Raw genomic sequence first — 26,515 nt, forward strand, 5'->3', positions numbered from 1 at the left:
TGGCACATTTTGTATAAATTCAAAATAGGCTTGGGTCTTAACTTTCTAGGGTCACAAAATCTGAGTTATATCCTAGCATTTTAGCATCTTTTAATTTTTTTTAACTACCATTAACATTTACTGTGAAAGGGGTTTAATTTTGATTTCTAATTCTACTAGTCTTGTTGAAGTTCCTATACAGTCTGAATGAAATCTTTTGCCTTTCTGCTCTAGTTGATACTTCTATAAAACCTGCAATTAAGTACTACCTTGTTAGACAGGTAGTTAGTTAATGCAGACTAAAATTTTTGTCTTAATGCTGACAAGCTTCCTTATCAGCCCAACTCGCAAACTTGGCCCATTGACAACGTTCAGCCTTTTGTTAGATCCTCAGACATTTTTTGCGGATTTCACTAGTCTCCTGGGAAGCGATAGTGTAGATCGCCTTTAGTCTCGTCCTCTGGGAACAGTTGATCGGAAAATGCTTATGGGGAATCTTGATAGGTTCTAATTAATCTTACTTTAATTAATGAAGTTTAGCACTCGAAACCACTGAGGGGCGAAAATTCTAATTGCTGAAAAAGGTACATATTGTTTTAATCCCTTGCCATTCTTATTTTCTAGCTACTAGTATATCATGAATGATGAATTTAAAACGAGCTCAGAGCATGAATTTGAATAATTATTCTTCTTCTTTTTTCAGATAGATGGACTATATTGATAGGAACACCAGGCCAGAAGCAACTGGGACCTGAGGTCGTCCAGCGCTGAAGAGGAAATGACAGTGAACTATGACAGAAAGGTGTAGCAGGATGAATCTAATCAGCAGTTGTACCATGAATCAAATGTTGCACACGAGAAGTGATGGAAAATAAAGATAAAAGAAATGGAATGGGAACGGAGGTAAAGTAAACGAATGAAATGGGTTACTTAAAAGACTATTGTTCAACTCTTAATTTGAAAATCCTGTAAGAAGGAGCAGTTGGTGGAGACTGACATAAAACCAATCAAATACTAATTCCTAAACCAAAATTTGTCTTGACAGAGGAATGGCCTGAATAATGGGGTCGGAAACCAATGGTTCGTACCTCACGGACAGAGGTAAAAAGCTGAATGCTATTATTATTTGATTATTTGCTTGAACTTTAAGAAACTTCTCTCTCACATAATCTGCTGTATGTAGTTGGGCATCCATTCCTTTTGTCCATCAGAATATTAGGTTTGAAAGAATTCTTTGATCCTTTACCGAAAGCTTGAACTACTTGGCTTTACATCACATCTGATCAGTCTAGTTTGATCTTTTTTGGTTTACGAATGTCAGCCAGGTGTTTACACCCCTTGCTATAAAAATGTCTAAAAGCTGTATCATTCTATAATTAGGTCAGCATATGGTTTGGTCCATTCTCTTCTTTTAACTCTCCAGTCTCTTCAAGAATTCTCTCTCTAGAAACTTATATATGCCTTAATATATATGGATATATATATATATATATATATACCTGAGGTATATATATATATATACATATATATATACATATAAACTCAGCTGTGGCATATATACATATGATATTGATCTGCAGTCTGATATAGATATATATATATATATACTATATATCATATAAATATATTATATGAATAAATTCACTCATTATATTTTCATTAGGCCAAGTGACTCTCACCAGAAACATGTACAGTGTAATCTGTTGCTCCATTGCCTCCCAGTTTGATATATTTGGCTCAACTTGTCCTTTATTTAACCTAGTAACGTTTATATGCATACCAACTACAGTGTAACTAATTAGGTGTTTACGTCAACAGAAGCATAATGAGGTTGAACGGAACAAGCACAAAGTGTTCGGGTCCGCTTGGGAACCGAATTACATAACTTTTGCCGGGGCATTAATAATGTTAATAAAAATATTCCCTTCTGAAACCACTACCCGCTAAGTGGTGAAAGGTCTATAATGAAAGAAAATAACATTCATTGAAAAATAGTAATAACTGAAAGGACAACTCCCTCCACCACCGCCCCCCCATCTGGCGTCAATAACCTAGATGTATTAACGCCAGTTATAATAGTCATAAATCATAAATCAATCAATCAATCAAACGCCAACCCCCTTGGGCTCTCTGTGGTTGAGTGGATACAGCGTCAGCCAGGTGTCTCTCTGGCCAAGTGTTCAGATCTCTAAAAAGGAAGTTTGTCCTTTCATCTAATTCCAGGAGATAATGTCTGATTGTAATAAATAATTAATGATAATAATAAGAGGAGGAGCCTTCCCTAAGTTTTGACAACCATTCAGAAATCGACAAAATTTCTGTACGCCCGCTTGGAAGGATAAATATGGCCCCGGCTTCATTCGCGTTTTGAAAAATGGTAGAAAGCTCTACCGAAACGTCAAGGAACAAATGAGCTTTGGACAGCTGCTGTATAATTTACCTGCTGTCATGAAGAAACTCACTCGAGAGATCGAGAAACTATAATTAAACTAAACGGCATCCAGACGGCCATTCTGTTCATTGAATAATAATAATATTATTATTATAATTCCACGTGTTTTTCCCCTCTCCTACAGAGGTTTAACTGAAGGCATTATATACACTTTTTGATGGTAAAAAATGTTATTCCAAAGGTTTTGTCTGCAGTAAAGGACTATTATTATAGGTCTTCGCGTCCACCTGCCCAGGTGCTCACCCAAATGCATAAGGTAATCGGAAGAGCAAATTACAAAAATGATAAAATTTCCTTATTATATTATGCACAGCCATTTAATACGAAAACGTGAAATACATATGATCCTTCCCTTCTTTTTCGAAATGAGGACCCACTGAACCTAGAAGAATACTTTAATTATTAATTTTTCATTGGTAAGAAATGTTGAGGCAACTCTCCAGGAGAAAATTATTATTAACTAGACCATAATTTAAACAATTTGCATTGGATTAAAACTGGGAGGGTCGGTGAAGAACCACCATGCCGCATTCCGCACACATATGTTGATTATGAGACCTTTTATGATTAAACTAGAGAAAGAAATGTAACTCTGGTTTTTCACTATGACGAGATATTTCTTTGGAAGAAAATAGCACATAAACTTGTAGGTGTTCCTTTCTATAATAAAATACTAACAAATACGAAAACACATGGTAAAAAAATCTTGTGAATATATACATACATATACTGTACACACATATATATATATATTTTTATATGATCCTATATATATATATATATATGTGTGTGTGTGTATAAGTATAAATACAAATATAAATGCATATATATATGTATGCATGTAGGCATGTATAGACAGTATATCCGGACATAGGCATGAGTCTAGCAACCCCATCCCAAAAACAAAAGAATGCTTCAAAGCTTGCAGCAGACACAAACTTCTAGGAGCCTCATGCAAACTTCAATAAGTCACAATGGGGCTCGAGAAGGAAGCCAAAAGAATGAACGAGTTACAAAAAAATAATAATAATAATAATAAAGACGGCAATCTAATACCGACTCCATTTCCCTCGTTTTTCGCAGGAGACTCCAGGTTCATCAGCGGCCTCTTCGCCGAGTCCTCGTCGAAAGCGCCCACCCTACAGCCACATCATGCTGAGCGATCGAAAGCCGTCGGCTGGGAACCTGCTCGCTACGACTTTCGGGATTACCGACAGGGATTCGGCCACCAAATCCCTTCCTCTCATACACGAAAAGGAAAAGGTGAGTGACATTCGTACAAGGAACGAAGAGATGTGTACGTTCTTATTTTATGAATTTTTTTAAGCGTGGTGAATAGAAAGGACAAAATCGCATCTTGACTCATCATCCCCAAAATAGGTGATCATGAGAGATGAAGATAATAACCAAGACACACACACACACACACACACACACACACACATTTATATAATGATATATGTATAATATACTTACAATAGTTTAAACATTAGCTAGACATTTGTAAACTTTATGTTAATAAGAACACACACACATACATACATACATCACTAATTTGACTTGCAGAACATTGACAAATTATATTTGTGTGTGTGTGTGTGAGAAAAGAGAGAGAGAGAATATATATAAACATTATATATATATGAATTTATATATATATATATATATATATATATATATTGTATATATATATATATATATATATAGATTATATATATGTATAACCATATAACTAACATGCATAAAAAATTTGTATTTGTTTATAAGTAGCATGGTCACTGCAAAAAAATGAGGTAAAAAGTCATAATAAATTCTGACAATGGTTATTTTCACCGAGGGCCCCACAACCCATCCTCCCCCACCCCTTCCCACCACTATTCTCCGGTTCTGGTGATTAATACGGCGGCATCTGCTCTCCTTCCTAACCTAATTTTTTCCCAGTCACGAAGGAGCATTCCCATCGCAAAGGGTCTAGTAACTCAGGACTGAGCCCTGTTCTTGATATAAGAATACACATTGCACAGCATAGATCCCATTTAACGTGACTTAGAACACTTTCACATGTCCTTTGAAGTGACGAAGAGTTTATCGCCATGTAATACTAGGTTTAACCTAACCAGGAAGAAGCTTAATCTTCATAATAATAAATTATTATTATCACCTTCCCAGAATGATTGATATGTTATTTTTAAACCTACAACAATTTTATGTCAATCGAAATCATTTAGAGGATAATAATAATAAAATAAAATTGCCTTCCAATAATCAGCGCTTTACTTATCATTATTAAGTTTTATTTTTTCATACCTTTTTCAAATTTGTAACAATTTGTCGAATTTTCTTGGGATATCATAAATTGTACTACGTAAATAATAGTTTGGACTGTGGATATATTTATTTTAAACAAGTTTTAAAAGGTATGCAACATGCAATTTTATGTTAAACGTGCTTTTCATAATAACTGATTTAAATATCGCTTTATCCGATCGCTGTGTAGTATATATGGCATTTGCAACATTTCGGTATTTGGAAGAGGCTGAATACTGCGGGTTCCGCTACTTCACGATGGTCAAACTTGTGTATTAGCTGCCGCTTCAGCACCTGGATGAATTCATAGATACTCAGCAAATCAATAAATTACTAATAATAATTACATTTTAATTATCCTTACAGAATAATTGTAATAAAATTCAGCTAATAATTATTATTAATAAAAGGATGGCTGTATTATGCCTGTTATATCTTAATATGTCCAGATTCTATCGTCCTATGAATTCGATCAGAGTGAGGCTCAGGACTCCATCAGGTAAAAGAACGATATTCATGTTGGACACAGGATAGTAGATCGAATATGGGAAGTCTTTTGGCTTAAAATTATCCAGTCAGGAAATCGTTAATCTGGGTTCAGGGTTCTATATTAGTACAACGTTGACATCAAATTCTTGTAAATGAGCTCAATTATATCATCCTAATGGAAAAATATGCAGGAGGTCTGAAGAAACGAGTGTGCTCGGGTTGGTATTTATGGGGGTCTTGATCGGTGCTGAATTATGATTGACTGCCCGCATGTACCCTCAGGAGCCTTTTTGCCAGGCCTGTTTTCGTCGCGAGCGCGTTGTAGTGCTGGGGATGAAGAAAGAATTTCGATCCTCCGATGTCGGTTCTTGATTCGCTCGTACGCTATGGGGATCGCTCAATTATGTTCCCTGGCTGCCGGGAGGAGAAAGGTTTCTTGCGTAATGTTGAGTGTTGGTTTCTCCTTCCCAATGTGCAATGCTTCCAAGAGGCGAGGCGGTGTGGTCGGTAGTTTGGTCAATTATTTCGATGTTCTGATTATGTCTTTTCTTGCTATTCTGGTTATGGACGGTCCTGCATGATTAAAGATAGCCCCCTCTGGGTGGCAGGAAACTCTCTTGGAGAAACGCATGGTATTCGCACCGATGTAAGAACCGAGGCATCCTCGGACGCAAGCATGAGTACCGCATACCACGTTGGTTTCTCTCAAGGGGTCCTGCTGAGGGGCTGGGTTGTTACGCATAACCAGGCTGTCATTTTCTACTCTTATAATAAATAACCAGATGTATATTCTTGTTGGAGTCAACGGGCTGACATTATTTTCGATGATGTTTTGAGGGTGCATTCGTCTTCTTTATATTTATGATGAAATTGTCCTTTTGAAGAGCTCTATGCGTTCAGGGCATCGGGGCGAGGTTCTGACGGTGCCATCTATCGATGTTCGCCTTGATGAATTCTTTATATATTGTTATTATTATTATTATTATTATTATTATTGTGTGTGTATTATTTATTTGTTATTGTTATTTGTTGTTGTTTGTACGTACTACCAAAAATGACAGTAATATGAAAGATGGTCAAGATAAACCTCCGACTCTAGGACGTTACGTCCATTACAAACCAGATCCTTCACATTCTGCATATTTACATCGGAGCCAGCGAGGATGGGCTGGACAGGAATGAATCTAAAATGGATTCCATTAGCTAGATCATTCGTTGTACACACAGAAAAGTATATAAATACATTTTATATCATTATCCATCATTGTAAAAAAAAACTTATTTTATGCTTTCTGTGCTCTTTCATCTGTATTCAAATTCGGACTGGGCTGCTTATGGGCATTGGTTTGCAAATCCAGCAGGTCTTTAATTATAGTGAAGTGTACCCAAAGTTGTTAGCGCTGTTCTATGACGTTTTAGATTAAGAGAATCATTTTCCCTCGAATAAAAACAGTCCACCTGACACTCTAGAGACTCTATCAGTCTAAAAGTGATTCTAGAAGTCTAGAAGTTTCTTTTCTAGAAGTCTATAAGTATCTTTTCTAGAAGTTTTTATTCTTAAAGTCTAGAAGTTTCTTTTCTAGGAGTCTAGAAGCGTATTTTCTTAGTCTAGAAGTTTCTTTTCTAGAAGTCTAGAAGCTTATTTTCTTAGTCCAGAAGTTTCTTTTCTAGAAGTGTAGAAGTTTCTTGTTTAGTCTAGAAGTTTCTTTTCTAGAAGTCTACAGGTTTTTTTTCTTAGTCTATAAGTTTCTTTTACAAAGTTTAGAAGTTTCTTTTCTACAAGTCTAGAAATGATTCTATCTCCTCCCTCGGGGTCAGATCCCATTCCGTGCCCCTTGTAACTAAAATCTAGTCTCAAGATCAGTGAAGTTTAACAATGTCGAGTCTGATCAGTCACAGAGTGGGTGACCACCTGAGAGTCCCAGGACACTGGTATGAGTCGTGCAGTCTCATCCCGAAAACTGTTAGTCAACAGACTTGGGAGCCTTATGTAAGCGGCAGTGGGTTACAATGAGGCCCAAGAACATAACTGATTGGGCGATTTTGAGAGCATGATTCAGCAGTTCTTATTACAATTATGTTTTTATAATTCATATTTTCCATTGCGTAAAACTGGCATCGATATCAGACGGCGAACAAAAGGATTCCTCTTCACGTAATTGAAACTAATATTAGATGTGAATTTTTTTCTATATGAAAGTAAGACTGGCATTATGTCAAATCGAAATGAATGTTCCCATGATAGCCAATTAAGTGAACTGATAAATATAGATCAGCGCTGACTGCATTCAGACTATTACCAGAATACCACTATATTCACCACTATAATTAGTGCAGTAATTGAATGGAAGATGTGAATTTAAGAGATTTTCACACTTATGACCATCTAGTATAAGGGTGAGTTTTGCTGGACGGTTCTCGAACTGTCCTACAAGTAAACAGAAACCTGAGACACTGAGTAGTTATAAGAATGCCTGCTTGTGACAGGTTTGAATAGGGCAAAGTTTTGCTCGAATAGTTCCACAGCAAAACAATATGATCTCTCTCTCTCTCTCTCTCTCTCTCTCTCTCTCTCTCTCTCTCTCTCTCTCTCTATATATATATATATATATATATATGTGTGTGTGTGTGTGTGTGTGTGTGCGTGTGTGTATGTGTGTATGTATGTATATATATATATATATATATATATATATATATATATATACATAGATATAAATATATATATAATACATACATACATACATATACATACATATATATACATATATATACACACACACACACACACATATATATATATATATATATATATATATATATATATATATATATATATATATATATATATATATATATATATATATTGTTGATTCATCCTTTCAGCTTTGCTAACCATTTTTTTACACCTGCCTTTTTCTATTTCGATATTTCTGATATCTTTCAACACTTCTTAATAAACATATAAACTACACCATAATCTCGGCAATTTCCGACTATTTTCATAAGTGATACTAAGAAAATACTGTGATCTAAGTCCAAAAGAAAAGAAAACATGGAAAAGTAAAAAGAAGTCTACCGCTGCGGGGTGTCAGAGATTTCAGAAAGAAAGGGCGTGTTTTATCCAAAAGGAAAGAAGTATATGCAAATAGTAATACAAATATTATAGGATGGGTGAAAGTCGACGCGTTGCTTTTGAATCCTTTGTAATATTTATGAAACCAGTATCAGTAATCATACAGTAATTTTAACGTAACTCTTGAAAGGCGCCACCCTCAGGTGTCACCTTTTTATTAATAAGCAGTTTTTTTTCAGGTTATTTTTCTAACAATTTTTACCCAGCCCTTTCCACCTTCCAGCTTTACTATCTTCCCCATCACCATAGATTTCTTGTCCTAATTCTTAGCAATCGAAGGTTTCAAAGATGAGGATGTCATGCCACTGCAAAACCCCGATCCCCTATCAAAGATGAGTATCAAAGATAAGTTAATCTTTAATTGCATAACGACTTAAGATTGAAGTCCTATTATAGCTCATGAATCACTGTCGCAACTTTAATCATCAGTAAGAAACGTGAAATGTGAGTTTGACGTGATGTCCATCATTCTCTCGCTGTCAAAAAAGAAAAAGTCAGAAAATAAATTCTAAAAAAAGGGAGATTATGACTGGCCCCGTCCGTCAACGTAACCGATGAGTGGAACTTTTCCACCGTGATTCTTAAAGTTGGAGTATTCATCAAAGTTCCGCTTTTCATTTTTTCTCTTTTTTTTTTTTTTACTTTTTTTTTGTTGTTGTCCTGGCCGATATGAGGCTACTCTTCTCATCAGAGGGAGGGCTATTGATTGCACGATGCTATTTTTAAGACAAAGAGCTGATTAATTTTCAGCCATTGTGTCGGGGGCCGTATTAGTTTTGCCTGATAGGGTTCCCTCAATATTGGACAGATCAGCTATCGTTCGTGTTTTTAGTCGCGAGATTTTCTTACTATTATTATTGTCATTATTATTATTACTATTTGGTCACAATTCTAGGCTTCCATTGGACTGGCAGAAGGTTTTGTTTCCACATAAAAAGTGATAGTTAGGACGAAGTAAAATAAAGGAAATTACACAACTACGGATGAGTCCATCTTGAATTTCAGTCTCTACCCTGCATTTTTGGATAATTATGTTTCTTCGCCTGTAAATCTTTCCTCATTTTCCAAGAAATAGTGGAGATGGAATTTTTTTTCTAACATTTAGGAAACACTACTAAAATATAAATATAAATCTACGAGTATTTTCCGCTAATTCTCTCTGTCCGTTTCTCGATCTTTGAAAGAGTACTCTCTCTCTCTCTCTCTCTCTCTCTCTCTCTCTCTCTCTCTCTCTCTCTCTCTCTTGCAATCGGTTCTGTTGAAAACCCACGTCGTCTTTCTCGGCTGTGCCTGAATACATAACAGCCCCTAAAGGAAAGCCAATAATGTTTCATTTTCCACGACACTGCGTGGACGCGTTTATCCAAGTTCGTGTCTAAAATACGGAAATTATTACGCATGCTTTCTAGCTGTCGGTTTCTCAGGTTTCTTTATGACCCACAGCAGCACGTAACAGCTTCCACAAACCAGATGCAGCTTTAAATCATTTTCGTCAGCTCGACATTCAGTCCCCACTTTTAAAAAGAGTGACCTTTGTTATAATTATAAATTTCTGGGATGAAGCTGCTAACCCCATGCCCCTGCATGAAAGATGGTCACTGGAGTTCATGTGCCATCAGATTTCGGCATTCTTTAGTGGTCACCCGTCCAAGTAATTGCCAGACGCAATTATGATCGAGAGAATTATGGGTATGCTCGTGTTTTTCAACGGTTGTGTACGTAAGTAAAGATCATTTTATGGCATGGTGAGTGAATGTGTGTATGTGTGTATGTTGAATACCTATCAACTCGAGCTATTAAAGGTGACGCGTGGAGATGTATCACCCGAAGAAAACACATGTACATATGCGCATGTTAACAAACATGGGCAGGGTTGTAACTATGTCCGTGTCCTGCGCACATCAGCATATGTGTAAGGCATAAACAGACAGATATATTACAAGGATATTCTTATTATTTTCACTTCGTATATATGCATACAAATATACGAAAAATAAATTACAAAGACGCACGGGATCCATATACATTGTAAGTACTTGGTGCTTGTGTAATATATAAATATATATATATATATATATATATATATATATATATATATATATATATATGTGTGTGTGTGTGTATATATATATATATATATATATATATATATATATATATATATATATGTGTGTGTTTGTGTATGTATGTATATATATATAATAAATATATATATAGATGATAGATACACAGATTGATATAAATATACACATATATATGTATATATATACTGTATATACATATATATAATGAATATATAAATATTTATAGAGAGAGAGAGGGTGGGAGCCTTCGAGAAGGCTTCCTTTAAATATAGCTAAGCCTTCGCCACAGCGAGCGACTACAGTTTAGCTTTAAAGACACTGACCCAGATTTGCAAAATATGAGCCCATTTTGACAGATACATTATTCACATTCGTTCCCCGGCGTAGAGAGTCCAATATAGTGCTGACATTAATATCCAGGACCAAAATTTTCCAATGACATTCAGAGACGAATAACAGGATTATGACGATAGTGGAAATACGATTTATGTGTTAGTTAACTTCCCATGGATCTTTGCTGATTACACATCAGTATCGAAATTTGAAACTTGAAAAAAAGTACAAACTGGAGAACAAATACTTTTTTCTAACCCAAAATAAACTACAAATTTGAGAACAAATGTATTTACAAAAATGAAAAAACTACAAATTGGAGAACGAATATATTAAAAAATCCAAAAAACTTCAAATTGGAGAACAAATTTTTTTAATCCGAAGTAAGCTACAAATTTGAGAACAAATATATTTTTAAAAAATTACGAATTGGAGAATAAATATATTTAAAAGATAAAAAACTACAAACTGGAAAACAATTATTATTCAAAAATCCAAAATAAACTACAAACTGGAGAACAAATACATTTAAAAGATCCAAAAAAACTACAAATTGGAGAACAAATATTTTTTTAAATCCCAAAAATCTACAAGTTGAAGAACAAATATTTTTTAAAATCCAAAATAAACTGCAAGTTGGAGAACAAATATATTTTAAAAAACTAAAAACTACAAATTGGAGAACAAATATATCTAAAAAATAAAAAAAACTACAAATTGGAGAATAAATATATTAAAAATCCAAAAAGCTACAAATGAGAGAACAAATATATTTTTTAAAATTATAAAATACAAATTGAAGAAAAAAATATAGTTAAAAAATAAAAGAACTACAAACAGGAGAGTACACATATTTAAAAATCTAAAAACCTACAGATTGGAGAACAAACATTTCTTTTAAATCCAAAATAAACTACAAATTAGAGAGCAACTTTATTTAAAAGATCCAAAAAACTTCAAATTGGAGAACAGATATATCCCAAAAAACTACAAATTGGAGAACAAATATTTTTATTAAAACCCAAAATAAACTACAAATTGGAGAACAAATATGTTTCAAAAATTAAAAACTACAAATTGGAGAACAAATATATAAAAAACTACAAACGGGAAAACAAATATATTAAAAAATAAAAAAAACTACAAATTGGAGAACAAATATATAAAAAGCTACAAATTGGAACACAAATATTTTTTTAAAATCCAAAAAAACTACAAATTGGAGAACAAATATATATTAAAAATTTTTAAAAGTACGAATCTGAGAACAAATATATTTTAAAAATCCCCCAGAAAATACAAATTGCAGTACAAATATATTTAAATAATCCAAAAAAACTACAAATTTGAGAACAAATTTACGTAAAGAATGAAAAAAAAACAAATTGGAGAACAAATATATTCTAAAAATCCACGTTCAGTTTCTGAGCGCTATGCTCCCTCTTCATTGTGGAGTTTTAGTGTCTCCACACTAAAGAGGGATCAGGACGCTCCGATATTTTATGCGGACTTTTAAAATATATTTCTCCAATTTTCTACACACACAAAGATTTTCCATCATCACCCTTTCAGACATCAGCTGCGTTGCTTTCTCTCTTTTCAATTTAATTTACTTCTTCTGGTCCCTTCCTACTTAGCTGTTCAGGTTACTGAACTTTATGTTGCGCTAATTTTCACATCGCATTAAATGTAGGGCTATCATGTAAAAGACAATGATTTCCACATTTTTATGTAACACCATTATGCAGTGAACTCTTGCAGACCGTGTTTGCATTAACGATTTTTTCCTTTGATTAATCTATGCAAAGTTAATTTCATATTATGATACTGATATTTCCGTAATTTTTAAGACAAATACTTATAATTTACAGTGATATGTTCAAACGAGGAAAACAACAAAACTAAAATATCAAAACAATAACTTCTATTGTTTTTACTATAAATAAATATTCGACAGATATAAAAACGAAAAATATACGAAGCTATTTAGCATCTTGCAAGAATATGATGAACTGAATTTTTAATATTTTATAGTTTACTGCTATTTGTGCCACTTATGCAACAAAGCACAGAAAAAAATAAAATTCCCGAATTTATTTTTAGATTCAATTGGAGGTGTCGTTCTTCAAATGCCCCCTAAATTTAGTTTTAACATTTGAAAAATGATTTTGTTAAAAAGGCAAAACAAGAAAGATAAAAGATCAAAACAACAACTTGAAGTTGCCTGAGAACAATATCTTTTACACTCTGCTGTAAAAAAGTATTCTCCGTAAATAAAGTAAAAAAAATATCATCACACGATGCAAACAAAGATGATCTGCCTCACCAATGAGACAGTTTCGTACAATTCATTTCAGCCATAACCGTCATTTTTTACGATAAGAATTTACTGGTTTACATTAAAAATCACCGCGTAAATGGACTACGATGTACTAAAATCTATTTAACTCATTTTTGTTTCTTTTGCAAATAGGAGAGAGATGGACGAATGAAATTCAATGGCCTGAGATTAAAGGAAGTTAAATCAATTTAAAGCAAGCCATGGAAGTGTTTAACTACTTTACCAGTTTTTATGCTTTGCTAATTTATTAAGTACATGGAATGGTTGTATGCAGACCATATGTACAGTTATTTGTATCAATATTACCTTGCATGTAGTCTATGCCATGGTATCATTTAAACGTCAATAAGGGTGCTGCTAACCAATCGCAACACTTCAGTCAGTTCATAGTTCATAATGGTATGCGCAATATTTACCGTCAAACAAACCTATCTGTGAACAAACTGGCACTGACGTCCAATTAAGGACACGTCGTCTAAGCTAATAAAATGTGTAGTCTGTTAAAGATTCGTAGCCGATACCATACTAACTTATGGTGTGGATGCAAAGAAGCATAAACAACAATGACTGTTAGGTAAGCTATTCCTTCAAACTCAAAATATATATATATATATATATATATATATATATATATATATATATATATATATATACATATATATATATATATATATATATATATATATATATATAATGTATGTTATAATAAAATATATCTATATATACATATATGTATAATCTTATATACTATATATCATTATTTATATATTATATAAAATACATATATATATATATATTTAATTTATTTTATATATTATATACATATATATATATATATATATATATATATATATATATATATATATATATATATATATATATATGTTTATACAATCCATGTGAATTACTGGTTATGGTTATTAGAGTATCGTTGTTTCGTCAACTGAGAACTTTTATTTTTTATTAGCCATACAAGAGTTCCCGAGGGTTGTGGGGATTTACTCATCGAACTGTAAAGTTATTACTATCACAGCTTGTTCTTTTTTACTGGGCTAATAAAACCAGGTGGATGATAGAAGAGGCTCAGAACAAATAGGATGCCTATAAGCCTATTATTATTATTATTATTATTATTATTATTATTATTATTATTAAGATACAGCAGTTCAGTAAGACCATTCGTTTGAAAAATGGGAAGGTAAAATCGGTAGTCACAGACTACACCAAAGGGAGAAAAAAGATTCTCTCTCTCTCTCTCTCTCTCTCTCTCTCTCTCTCTCTCTCTCTCTCTCTCTCCTTTTTCTACCTTTTTTTTTTGGCTGCTGTTGTCGTAAAGTCAACCTCCTACGCTTTGAAACCTCCTTTGATGACGTAAGCAAAAACTGGCGAGGGAGTTTCGAGCGATTTATTGAGGCGTGAAAACAAACACCGTTTTAAAACGACGCGTAAAATTGGCAATTAAACGGTCCGTTAATCCATTTATTGCTGATATACTAAATGTCTGACTCTACTACAGGGCTGATTTGCCCAACGAGTTTTGCATCCACGGTAAATTAACAACTGCTGATTGTAAATATTATTATTATTACTATTATTATTATTATGATTATTATTAATGTCGTCGTCGTTGTATTTTTTGTTGTTGTTAACATAAAAACCAAGAAGTGAGAGAATAAGAAAATATCAAGAGATATAAAAACTAAACAGGTACACATTGAGAGAGAAAGAAATGTCAAGAGATATCTGGGCCACAAAAGTAATCGAAACACTTTCCGAGACATCTTCCGCGTTTCTAAGTGAATGTTTTATTCCGTGTGCGTGTGTTTGTGCGTGAGTAGGAGGGAAGAGGAGAGGGGGTGGGCGTAGGTTTACGGCACACTCGATGCGATCAGAATCAATGTAGTAGGCTTACGCACCAACATTTCATGGTACCTTTCTTTCTTTTCCTTACTGGTTATAAGCTGAGATTAGGCCCAGATGATTTTGCGGGCGTACATACACATACACACACACACACACACACACACACACACACACATATATGTATATATATATATATATATATATATATATATATATATATATATATATATATATATATACACATATATATATATCAACACACATATAATACATAAATTATATATCATTAAGATTAATAAATTTTCTTATGCGAATCAGTGCATAACATGTAAAATCTTTTTAGGATGCAATTGTCATCTTTCACGAGGATTCTAATAGATCATGAACAAAACAGTAACGTTTCCACTGGCATAATCATTCCAGACGACTAACATCGTCAATGGGATGTTTAGCATTAGACGACTAACATCGTTAATGGGATGTTTGGCATTAGACGACTAACATCGTGAATGGGATGTTTGGCATTCTTTATGTGATATCTCTTTTTCTTAGAACTTCATCGCAATTCTTATATACCGCGGTGATTACGATCAATATCAAGTCCTACCGACATACAGAACGTAGAATATAAAATCCCTCAATAAATTACGCAATTACCGTTATTCATCGAAAAGTTACTTTGATATAGCGTTGTCTTTAGCTCGTAGACTGGCTATGTTCTAGCATGAACCCTTATCCTATGCTGGCCCATATGAATGGGAAGGTGCTTAGGAGGAAAAAGGCCTCATTTTGCCTTCTGGACTCCGTCCTGCCGACTCACCACCAACTGACCATTTTTCATCCTTATTAAAAATTAATTATTCAAACACTTATACACACGAAAATATGGATATTATTATTATCATTATTATTATTATTATTATTATTATTATTATTATTATTATTATTATTATTATTATTATTATTATCAATACTATACTACAGTAGTTTAGCGAGACCATCGTGGTGACAACTGCAAAAGGTAACATTAGAGAAGCTGGACAGCTAAGTAGGAGCAGACTGAAGGATGAAAATTAAAAAGTCAAAAAGCAATGAAGCTTGGCGCCGGATTGGCGCCATAAGGACCCTTGAATCCGTCCATTTTGATTTCAATAATTTATGTAAACGCGTTGCAACGAATATGGTCAAGTTTTACTGCATAAGGCACAATTCATGAGGTCCCTTAGGACCCCAACCCTCAGTGACGAGGACTTTTACGTCGTAAAATTGAATGTTCTTTTTGGGAAATTTTAAAATATAAGTTTTCTTTCTTCATAAATTTCGTTATTGTAATCAAAAAAGTAAAAAATGAGCCGAAGTTTCTTATGCGCAATCGAGTTTTCTGTACAGCGTACAATGCTGTGTGAAACTCTCAGCCTCGGCCCATGAATCTCTCAGCCGCGGCCCACGAAACTTTCAGCCACGGCCCAGTGGTGGCTTGTGTTGTTGGCACCTATAGCGGTGCCATACGCACGATCATGGCTAATCTCTTATCTAAATTATCGAGGAGGGCCGCACCTGTATGTTTGATGACCGAGGTGTATTTGATCAATACAACAATCTCCAGCCCTCTAGCCTCAATGTTTTTAAGATCTGAGGGCGGACGGACAGACAAAAAGCCATCTCAACAGTTTTCTTTTACAGAAAACTAAAATATGGAGTTTAGGAGCCATCAGTTACCTTTAAAGGGATACAGGAGTCTCTCTAGAGTAAAATTTCACAATAAAAGTTTGTTTAAAAACCTGAAGAAAATTATATTTAACGAAGGTATTTCACGATCCTACAAAGCCAGATTTCACTATTAGTAAAGCTGAGTTATTAACCAACATTTTCTAATAAATACCAGAATTTCAGCAAAATACTCTTCAGATAGAACAGAAAAATTCTGGCAATTTCCTATGCAGCATAGATTTCACGTTTCCTACAGATTGTTTTTAATGTGTCGTCATATTTTTAGTCCGTCATGACTGTTTTGTATCTTAATTTCTATAAGGGATCGTAATTTTTAAAAAAGTTGCCATATACTTTTTAAAGGCGCCAAAAATGTTCAGTGATTTCCAAATGATTCAAAAACTTCTTTAACGCGTAAAAATCCATTTTAAACGTATCACAATTTTTTAAAGCAATTTTTAAATGCGTGAAAAGGTAAACCAAAACACATTAGGGAAAAAATGGGCCTCGGCCTGAAAAAAAAGACAAGCTTCTCTCTTGTAAGCTGGAAAATGATAAAAAGCCATAGAATACAGAATCGGGAATAAAACACCAAAGCTTAGCTTTACAGAAAAAAATAACCGAAGTGACCCACAGCAGATACAATGAATTTTATTTAATTTAAGTATACCTTACATTAACCAATCACTGAGCTGATTAACAGCTCTCCTAGGGCTGGCCCGATGGATTAGATTTATTTTACGTGGCTACGAACCAACTGGTTACCTGGCAACGGGAACTACAGCTTATTGTGGAATCCGAACCATATTGTAACGGGAAATGATTTTTTCACCAGAAATAAATTCCTCTAATTCTTCATTGGTCGGTCTGAGAATCGAAAGCGGGCCCAGCAGAGTGCTAGCCGAGAACGGTACCCAGCCGTCCAATGAGGAACTTGAATTTGATTGAACCAATTAACCACCTTAAAATAAACAGAAACCTATTACAGGAAATGAAATCTCTGAAAACCAGAATAAAACTTCTCTTCGAAGAATCACGCAACGAATTTCATTAACAAACTTCCAGTCATAAAAGTCGTAAGGGAGGAGAGGCCGTGAGTGCTTTCGAAGGAGCAATAAATGAAAAGCAATTATCAGACATACTAATGAGTTCAGAAATGAAGTCATTAAGGAGGAATTGAAATCCTTTTTAGCTCCTTGACGAAGCAATTACCTTAGAGTGTTTATACCTATCTCTTTGTATGCATGTAAGTGTTTACACACACACATGTATATGTAAAGTATACACATGCATATAATCATATATATATGATTATATGTATATTAATACTTCTGTTTATTTATGAGCCCACCATGAACCCATTATACATCGACGCATACACACAAACACACACACACACGCATATATATATATATATATATATATATATATATATATATATATATATGCATATGCATACATATATATATATATATATGCACAAATATATATATATATATAAAATATACATTTATATACTATATAATATATAATATTAGCTTGTCACTTATGTGACAAAAGACATGTTCATACCTCAGAATACAAGCAAAGAATAACCAATTAATACTGAACTCACTTTGCCTTGAGAATTGAATTACTTACACCCAAAGGAAATCACATTTGAAAAGTGCATTGACCATAACCATGTTTCACACCTATGAATTTTTACTACTGAACATGAGTGCAGTGACTTTATCCAGTTCGCCATAGTTGTCCTAAATTAAGGTATTAACACAATTTCAAAATAATAATAAAAAAGTAAATTAAAAGCAAAGTTGTCTCTAATAGGATAATAATAGATGATGAATATTACACGAAAAAAAAACATTGAAAAGACTTGGCAGATTTTACTAAGTTATGGTGAAATGATGAAAAGTATTAGTAAAGTCATGAAAAGCAGTAATTAATCTTATGAGGGAAATGATAAATTAGAAGGATTATTTATGCTTTAAGAAGAATCACGGTTGGTCATATAAAGTTAACGATATGACTTGGAAACTATCAAGAAAAAGTATTCATAAGTTCTTTCATTCGTGTACAGCACCGAAATGAAGAATGAGCCACTCCAGCCTATTTCAAAAAATTACTGCAAAAAGCAGTATAGGAAAAATATATCGGTAAAATTAAGTTTGTAAGGAATTTCACCGCAAGAAAGCCCATAAAAGAAAACTCAATACTGACCACCCATTAGGAACTCAAATTAAGCTCGTTTGCAAAAGTTTCCAAATTGAACTCGATTCTCCCGGAGCGGTGGCGGCAGTGCCAGGTGCTTCCTTTTTATTTATTTATTTAGTTATTTGGTATTTCTTTAACGGTTGTTTCTCACGCGCGAGCGCCAGTGGATAACGCCCCACACACATGCACGCACATACACACTCACACACACACACACACATATATATATATATATATATATATATATATATGTATGTATATAATATATATATATATGTATATATATAGAGTATATAATTATATATATGTATATACATATCTATATACAGATACATATATGTGTGTATATATATATATATATATATATATATATATATATATATATATATATATATATATATATATTATATATATATATATATATATATATATATATATATATATATATAACCTGTATCTCATAACAACTACACAAGAGAACACTGCACAGTGTTTTAACTAATAACAAATCTTTAGAGAGCCTATTTTATATAAATCATCTGATTTCTATTTTCATAACAAAAATCAATTTTGCTCTCCTTCCTATCCTTCACAAGCAACTCCTTCACTTTATAATCTACTGACAGCAGACACTAAAAAGCACAGTACTCCAATCACGACTCTATTTCACATATTTAGCTATGAGGACTTTAATAGGACGTGCATTTTAAAGGGTACTGTCAGGTCAGTTTATGTCTGTTAAACATGCAGCCTATGTCTGTTAAACAGAAACTAACTGTGCTTTAAATCAACAACAACAGTATTTTAATCCACGTCCTAGTACTGTTTCTAGTTTCTTGTCGTATGAGAATCATTACAACCAAACATGAATACATATTTTAAATTTCCTATACGAGAACCATTCCAACTATACATGAATAGATCATGACTTAAAATCGCAAACAACAACAACTCAATTCTCGATCCCGTATCATTTCGAGTTGTCGTCGTTCGAGAACCGCAGCAAACGCTCCATTAACGCAGTATTTGCACGGTCAAACAGTCGTGTAAATTACCTGCCGTGTGATACCACCTTTAAGTAGGAGAGGCCATGGTAATACGGTATATTCCACTAAGCAGCCTCCGTGCACAAGTATAATCAGTATCCTGATGATTTCCATTTGTATCCAATATATAAATATTACTTTTCGCTATTCTCCACACAAATATTTTTTGGGCGTTTCTTTCTAAATTGCAGTATACTCCTTTTGCTTCTTGTCCAATTTATATACAATTTATAGTCATTGTTATTTATTCACGTTGGTATATACGTGATTACTCTTATTTTTAACCCATACTACGGCAAAGTAGTAAGAAGATCTAGCCCCTTCTTTCTAAAACCCCTTAGATCCATTTAAACCGTTTAAGAAACTTTTAAAACCCCTTGGGATTTCTTCCCTTTGATCGTTAATTCACTGTGTTAACGATGTTCAACATTCTTCTCGTGCTCCTAAACTCTTACATCAAGTTGTAGATATCAGACGCAAACAATATGTTTATCATCCTGTTTACCTGAGCAGGTAAACAGAAGCGAGGAGCCCTCGAGTTTACTATACTCAGGAGAGTCTCTCCTTTGTTAGTCTCTGTGTTTACGCTTGTTTGTCAAAGCTTTGGCAGATTGTTTACTTTGCCGGAATTTCCCCTCGTTTGCATCTAATTTCTCCTGTGTACTGGAAAGCGGCTGCTTATTTCACCTCTGTTTACACGGGAATACAAATCGTCAAGACTATGGCTTGCTTCAACTTAATTCTCTTTCGAAGCAGTTCGGGGAAATAGTGTCTTGTTTTTTTTATGAAATGTTGGTTTGTGTGATAGCTTTATACACGCACACTCCTACACACCCACACACACACACACATACATATGCATATGTATACATGTATATACATATAAATAAAGATAAAATCCACGAAGGAAACGGAAACACTGGAGTGCTGCGAGGCCTTTCGACGCTAGGTCCTTTATTTATATATTCATCACGTTCCATATTTTCGTGATTCAGTTATACATGTATATACATATATAATATATGTATATATATATATATATATATATATGCTGCATGTAGATATATTATATAAAATATACATATATATTGTGTGCAATGTATGTATGTATGTATGTATGTATGTATGCACGTATGTATATGTATATACAAGAGAGAGAGAGAGAGAGAGAGAGAGAGAGAGAGAGAGAGAGAGAAGGAAATACCTGCATATATAACACAAAGGGAAAACTGAAGGGCATTACATATCGTGGAGTATCTCCATTCCTTCACAAAACAAACAGTAATTGTTTTGGTAATGCAAAGCAAAGCATAACAAGGAGTCTCTTTGTACCTGGTGACAATTAAGAGATTCAGATAAGCCCAGAGGATGAGGAGTGGTCATCTTCTTTAAAATGGAATCCAGATGTTACAGTTGATCTCATCCGGTTTCCTTACCGCTTGCGACAATTTCAAGTTGTTTGCCTTCTTAACGAAACCGTCTTCAAATGTCTGACCTTTGAACCGACACACATTATTAAAAATGATAGAATATGGGCATATTTTACAGAACGTTGGTGTTCGTTTTTCCAGTGAAAATCCACGAAAGGTTGATAGCACAAGGTATCAGGTATACGCCATTATCTTTGGGCGTTTCATTTTTCCTCTAGACATTAGTGAAACTATCCTGTCGCTGTAAAATCTTCGATCACAAAAGTTTACAAGAAAAATCAAACACCCAAAGACAGTGGCGTATCAATTTTAATATTTTAATATATATATATATGTATATATATATATATATATATATATATATATATATATATATATATATATATGGTATATGTGTGGGTGTGCGTGTGTATACTGTATACATCACTGGTCGTCCTACCACAGAGGTTAAGCAACGGCGGGTCTGTCCAAAGCTTGGATAGGTGACCAGGATGGGGGCATGGCGTGAGGCTAACAACTTCATCTCCACACCAGCCCCCCAAAAATAAGAATACTCCGATGGCACTGACGAGCCTAATGACGTGAAGGAAAGAAATCAAAAGAAACCAGACTAAACCTCGAAGCAGACCGAGATCTGACGACAACAAAGTGGCCGAGTTGTAAGGGCCGGATGATTCCTTCCGCCTTGTACAGAGTAAAGATCCGTAGATCTTGTTGCAGAGGCATTAATGGACGTGATGCCATCAGCAACTCACCATCATCTCCACTGCACAGGTCCTGGCGGAAGGAAGGAAAGAAGAAAGAAAGAAAGAAAAAAAGAAAGAATGACAAGGAAATAACTGAGTAGGCGGAGGTTAAAGCTACAGAGTTGGTCTGAAGGGTTTAGGACTTTCATGGCAAGCTCTCTCTCTCTCTCTCTCTCTCTCTCTCTCTCTCTCTCTCTCTCTCTCTCTCTCTCTCTCTCTCTCCTGAGATATTCAAATTATTTCCATTATTTATTTATCTATCAAATATATATGTATATATGAAATATCTATATATATATATATATATATATATATATATATATATATATATATATATATGCACATGTATATACATATATATACTATATATACTGTATATATAATATATATTTGTATATATTATATTTATATATATAAATATTTACATATATATATATATATATATATATATATATATATATATATATATATATATATATATATATATATATATATATATATAGATGGGTCAGTCGCTCACCAAACAACAGAGCACTGCAAGATAAGTCAGGAGGAAAACAAGCAGAAAGGAAAACAGAGGAACGTTTCTTATATTAATCGTTGATCTAAAAAAAAAATAAACACATAGTCACACAGCTCACACAAAACAGAAATATAAAAACATTTATACACACAAAGAGCAAATGTAATGCAAAGACGTTACACATACAAAGACATACTGCTAAAAAAATAAATTTTACAAAGTAAAACTTGCGGCAGAGAAATCAAAACGATACGAAATTGCACAGGGAAATATATAAGTTAGAAACGCTGCTTCCGGATGAGTATATGTGTCGGAAATATTCATGACGAAGATCTCTGTGAGAGAGAGAGAGAGAGAGAGAGAGAGTTGGAAGATGTTATTATGATTCTGAAACATTCTATAGGGATCCAGAAAGCAGAATGTGACAAATACGGATATAATCATTATGGAGAGAGAGAGAGAGAGAGAGAGAGAGAGAGAGAGAGAGAGAGAGAGAGAGAGAGAGAGAGAGATAATGAACTGGCAACTTCCTTAAGCGAAAGAGAACGTTAAAGAAGAGAGAGAGAGAGAGAGAGAGAGAACTGCAAGCTTCGTAAGCGAAAGAGACGTTAAAGAGAGAGAGAGAGAGAGAGAACTGGCAACTTCCTTGAGCGAAAGAGAACCTTAAGAAACAGAGACAGACAGGTGTGTGAGAGCGAGAGAGAGAGAAAGAGAAAAGCACGTCTCCCGTCATCCTCTCCGCCCGTCATTATCCGACCGATAACAACGTCATTACGCGGGCGTTTTGGAGCCAGTGAAGTGTAATGAACTGATCCGTGGAATTGATATCGTCCGTAATGACGGCCTGGGAAGAGCATAACGACTTTTCAGAATAATGCAGCTCTTTTCTAATCTCGTTTCAAGGAGCGGATCCGAATTCATGCATATTAACGCGTGCAGATATACGTACATGATATATATGTGGATATGTGCATATCTATACATATATATTTAATTCAACATTCATTAGCACATTTTCCAGCGGTATGTTTTTCATTTATTTCCTTCTCTCTCTTCATGAAGGAAAGCTCCATCCCAAAGTTGTTTTCCATTTCCCAGCTTTCATACGGAAGTTTTCCTCTTGTCCGCCAATTATCCTGGCTTTCTTTCCTCTCTTTTATACTCAGTTCCTCTTTTTGCCTTCAGGTTATCAAAACTCCCCACTTAAGCTCAGCCAAGGGAATTAATAATTCAGAATTCAACTCCATTTTCCTCATTTTTTCTTCTTTTTTTTTGAATACCCGGAGGCATTGACGCCACGCCTGTGCTTTTAACTCTCTCATACTCGAGCTGTTTATGATTTTCGAAAGATTTTATGCAATAGTTTGCTGCAAATATGTCGCCTGCGTAGCTCACCTGTATCCAAAAATGATTTCAAAACATGAAATAATCTCTGAATGCAAATTACTCTGTAAGTCCATATCTTACATTCTTTGATATCAAGATATACACTGAATGTATATTTCCATATGACAGCTTCCTCTAATGTAAACTGCACTCAAAAATATTCATAACAACTCAAACATATACAAGCCTTCATTCAAAAGCTATTTCAGATGCCTTTCAATAAAGGATTTCTCCAATATACGAGTATTTCCAGGGAAATACCTCCTCGACATAAATGCACTAACTGGGATATTTGCCGAAAAAAAAATATCTGTAATTTAAAAATACATCTCTTGAGAACTCAAATAACTCACCGCACCAGTATTTTGTGTCCGGACGAAAAAGAGAATTAAGGAAAACAAGGTGAAAGAGGGAATTCCAAAGCTTGGGGAGTAGAGGGATAGAAATAGTATCATCACTTCGATCAGTCCGGGAACTTCCTCAGATGACAACGAAAGAACAGAACAGAGAAATTTTTACATAATTAGCAACGAACAGCTGTTGAAATATAATTAACAGTAAAATAAATAAACATGCAACTCTAGTAGTAAATGATTGGTAAGCAAAGAGACAGGCAATGTAATGGACCATGGTTCGGAATCATGGGTTACATGGTCACCAGCGTTAGAAAGGCATCGAAATGAGGCAGTTGAAATACTTGAACCATTTAAAATGACACAGCTGCCACAAAGTCTATAAATACAGAGTATATATAAAGACAGAACAAATATGATAAGTAAGACCTAACTGCCATTCCAGGAAACTGAACTCATTTATATCTTATCTGAGAGAAACTAACGCTGGTTGGCTCGAAACCTTTCCCTTCGTAAGAAATCACTGAAAAATTTCAAATTATTTTTATTGCCTACTAAGCTCATTGTACGTCTGTATACCTAAGAGGACGTCCACATTACATTAAAATACGTCATAAACACACGTCGGAAACATATCGCATCCATATCACAAACAGGTTGAAAACAAGTCCAAGACCGTACGTGGAGAAAGAACCTTTGGCATGTGATGAATAATCCTCTGAAGCACAGGTTGTATATAAGTCGCTGACTTATATCCAACCTGTTTGTGATGTCTGTGTGATAAGTTACCAACCTGTGTTTGACATGTCTGTCTGCACTGTGGACGCACCACTATAATAATAATAATAATAATAATAATAATAATAATAATAATAATAATAATACAGAAATGCTACCTCTACTTTATAATATAATAATATTAATAATAATAATAATTATAATAATAATAATAAAGAAATGCTACCTCTACTTTAGCATTAGTTATAACACAAACAATAATAACAATAATCAAAATCGTCGTCACAATGCTAAATGCAAACAGAATATAATAATAATAACAGTAATAATATCCCTGCTTATGCTCTCATATCAAAATGTTAAACATAGCTAATAAAACCAATGCCAGAAGCCATTAAACGCAGAAAAAATGAGCATTTTCAATCTGTCCTTCAGTTTCCACAGACTCCAAAATTAAACGATGAAAGTCAACTCCAAATATGACGCAAAATATGTTTTACGGTACGAAAAATATGTTTAATAATTTGTAACATCTTTTGAAACATGCTAACAGTTTAGCTCGCTTGAATATATATATATATATATATATATATATATATATATATATATATATATATATATATATATATATGTGTGTGTGTGTGTGTGTGTGTGTGTGCGCGCTTGTGTGTGTGCACAATCTGTTGGCGAACAAATACAGGACTCTTCGAAAACCAATCAATTATGTTCCGGCACCATAAAACTGATGAGGTTTTGCCATTTTCCAAAAATTACGAATTACATCGTTGGTCCAGTTTTTATTCCGGTCTTATATTTTGGTCAAATATTTTCTTAGAACAAAAGGAAAAAATGGTGACAAACTTTTACCAAAATTGGTGAAAAATGAGAAGGGACCATCCAATTCTCAAGTGACAAAATAACGATAACTTTAATATAAATAAACAGTTTTCTAGTAATTCTATAAGTTTAAATAATGTCATTCGGAAACAATATCTAGATAATAGTAAATAAAACATATTTATATAATATTATACAATTATTATACTTCAGGGCACCAAATTATCATATACTTGAATTAAACGTTGATAATATAAACGAGAAGAATACAATCATTTATTTTCAAAAGCGGATAATAACAGTAATTGCACAATTTATTAATGAGTCAATGAATAATTCTGAAGGAAATTATTAAAATTATTACCATAAATATCCAGTATACAATCAACCCGCCGATTAAGAATACTTGAATATAACTGAATCGTTCATAATTCTCTTCGTTAAACGCCAAGAGGATCCAGACTGGAGAATTGAGGATGGGAATTATTCATGAAATATTAAATTAAGATGTAAGGACTCTCTCTCTCTCTCTCTCTCTCTCTCTCTCT

The 26,515-nt window shown here is 33.8% G+C and overlaps 1 protein-coding gene across 1 annotated transcript in view; it reads left to right on the plus strand.

Moving 5' to 3' along the window:
* LOC136841563 (uncharacterized) overlaps positions 1 to 26,515 on the plus strand; it is a 106,431-nt gene that overhangs the window by 67,613 nt on the left and 12,303 nt on the right. Inside the window, 1 exon segment of the mRNA XM_067108545.1 lies at positions 3,515 to 3,694. Coding sequence (XP_066964646.1) covers positions 3,515 to 3,694 — 180 coding nt within the window.

Source organism: Macrobrachium rosenbergii, chromosome 9 (genome assembly GCF_040412425.1).
Source record: "Macrobrachium rosenbergii isolate ZJJX-2024 chromosome 9, ASM4041242v1, whole genome shotgun sequence".
NCBI lineage: Eukaryota > Metazoa > Arthropoda > Malacostraca > Decapoda > Palaemonidae > Macrobrachium > Macrobrachium rosenbergii.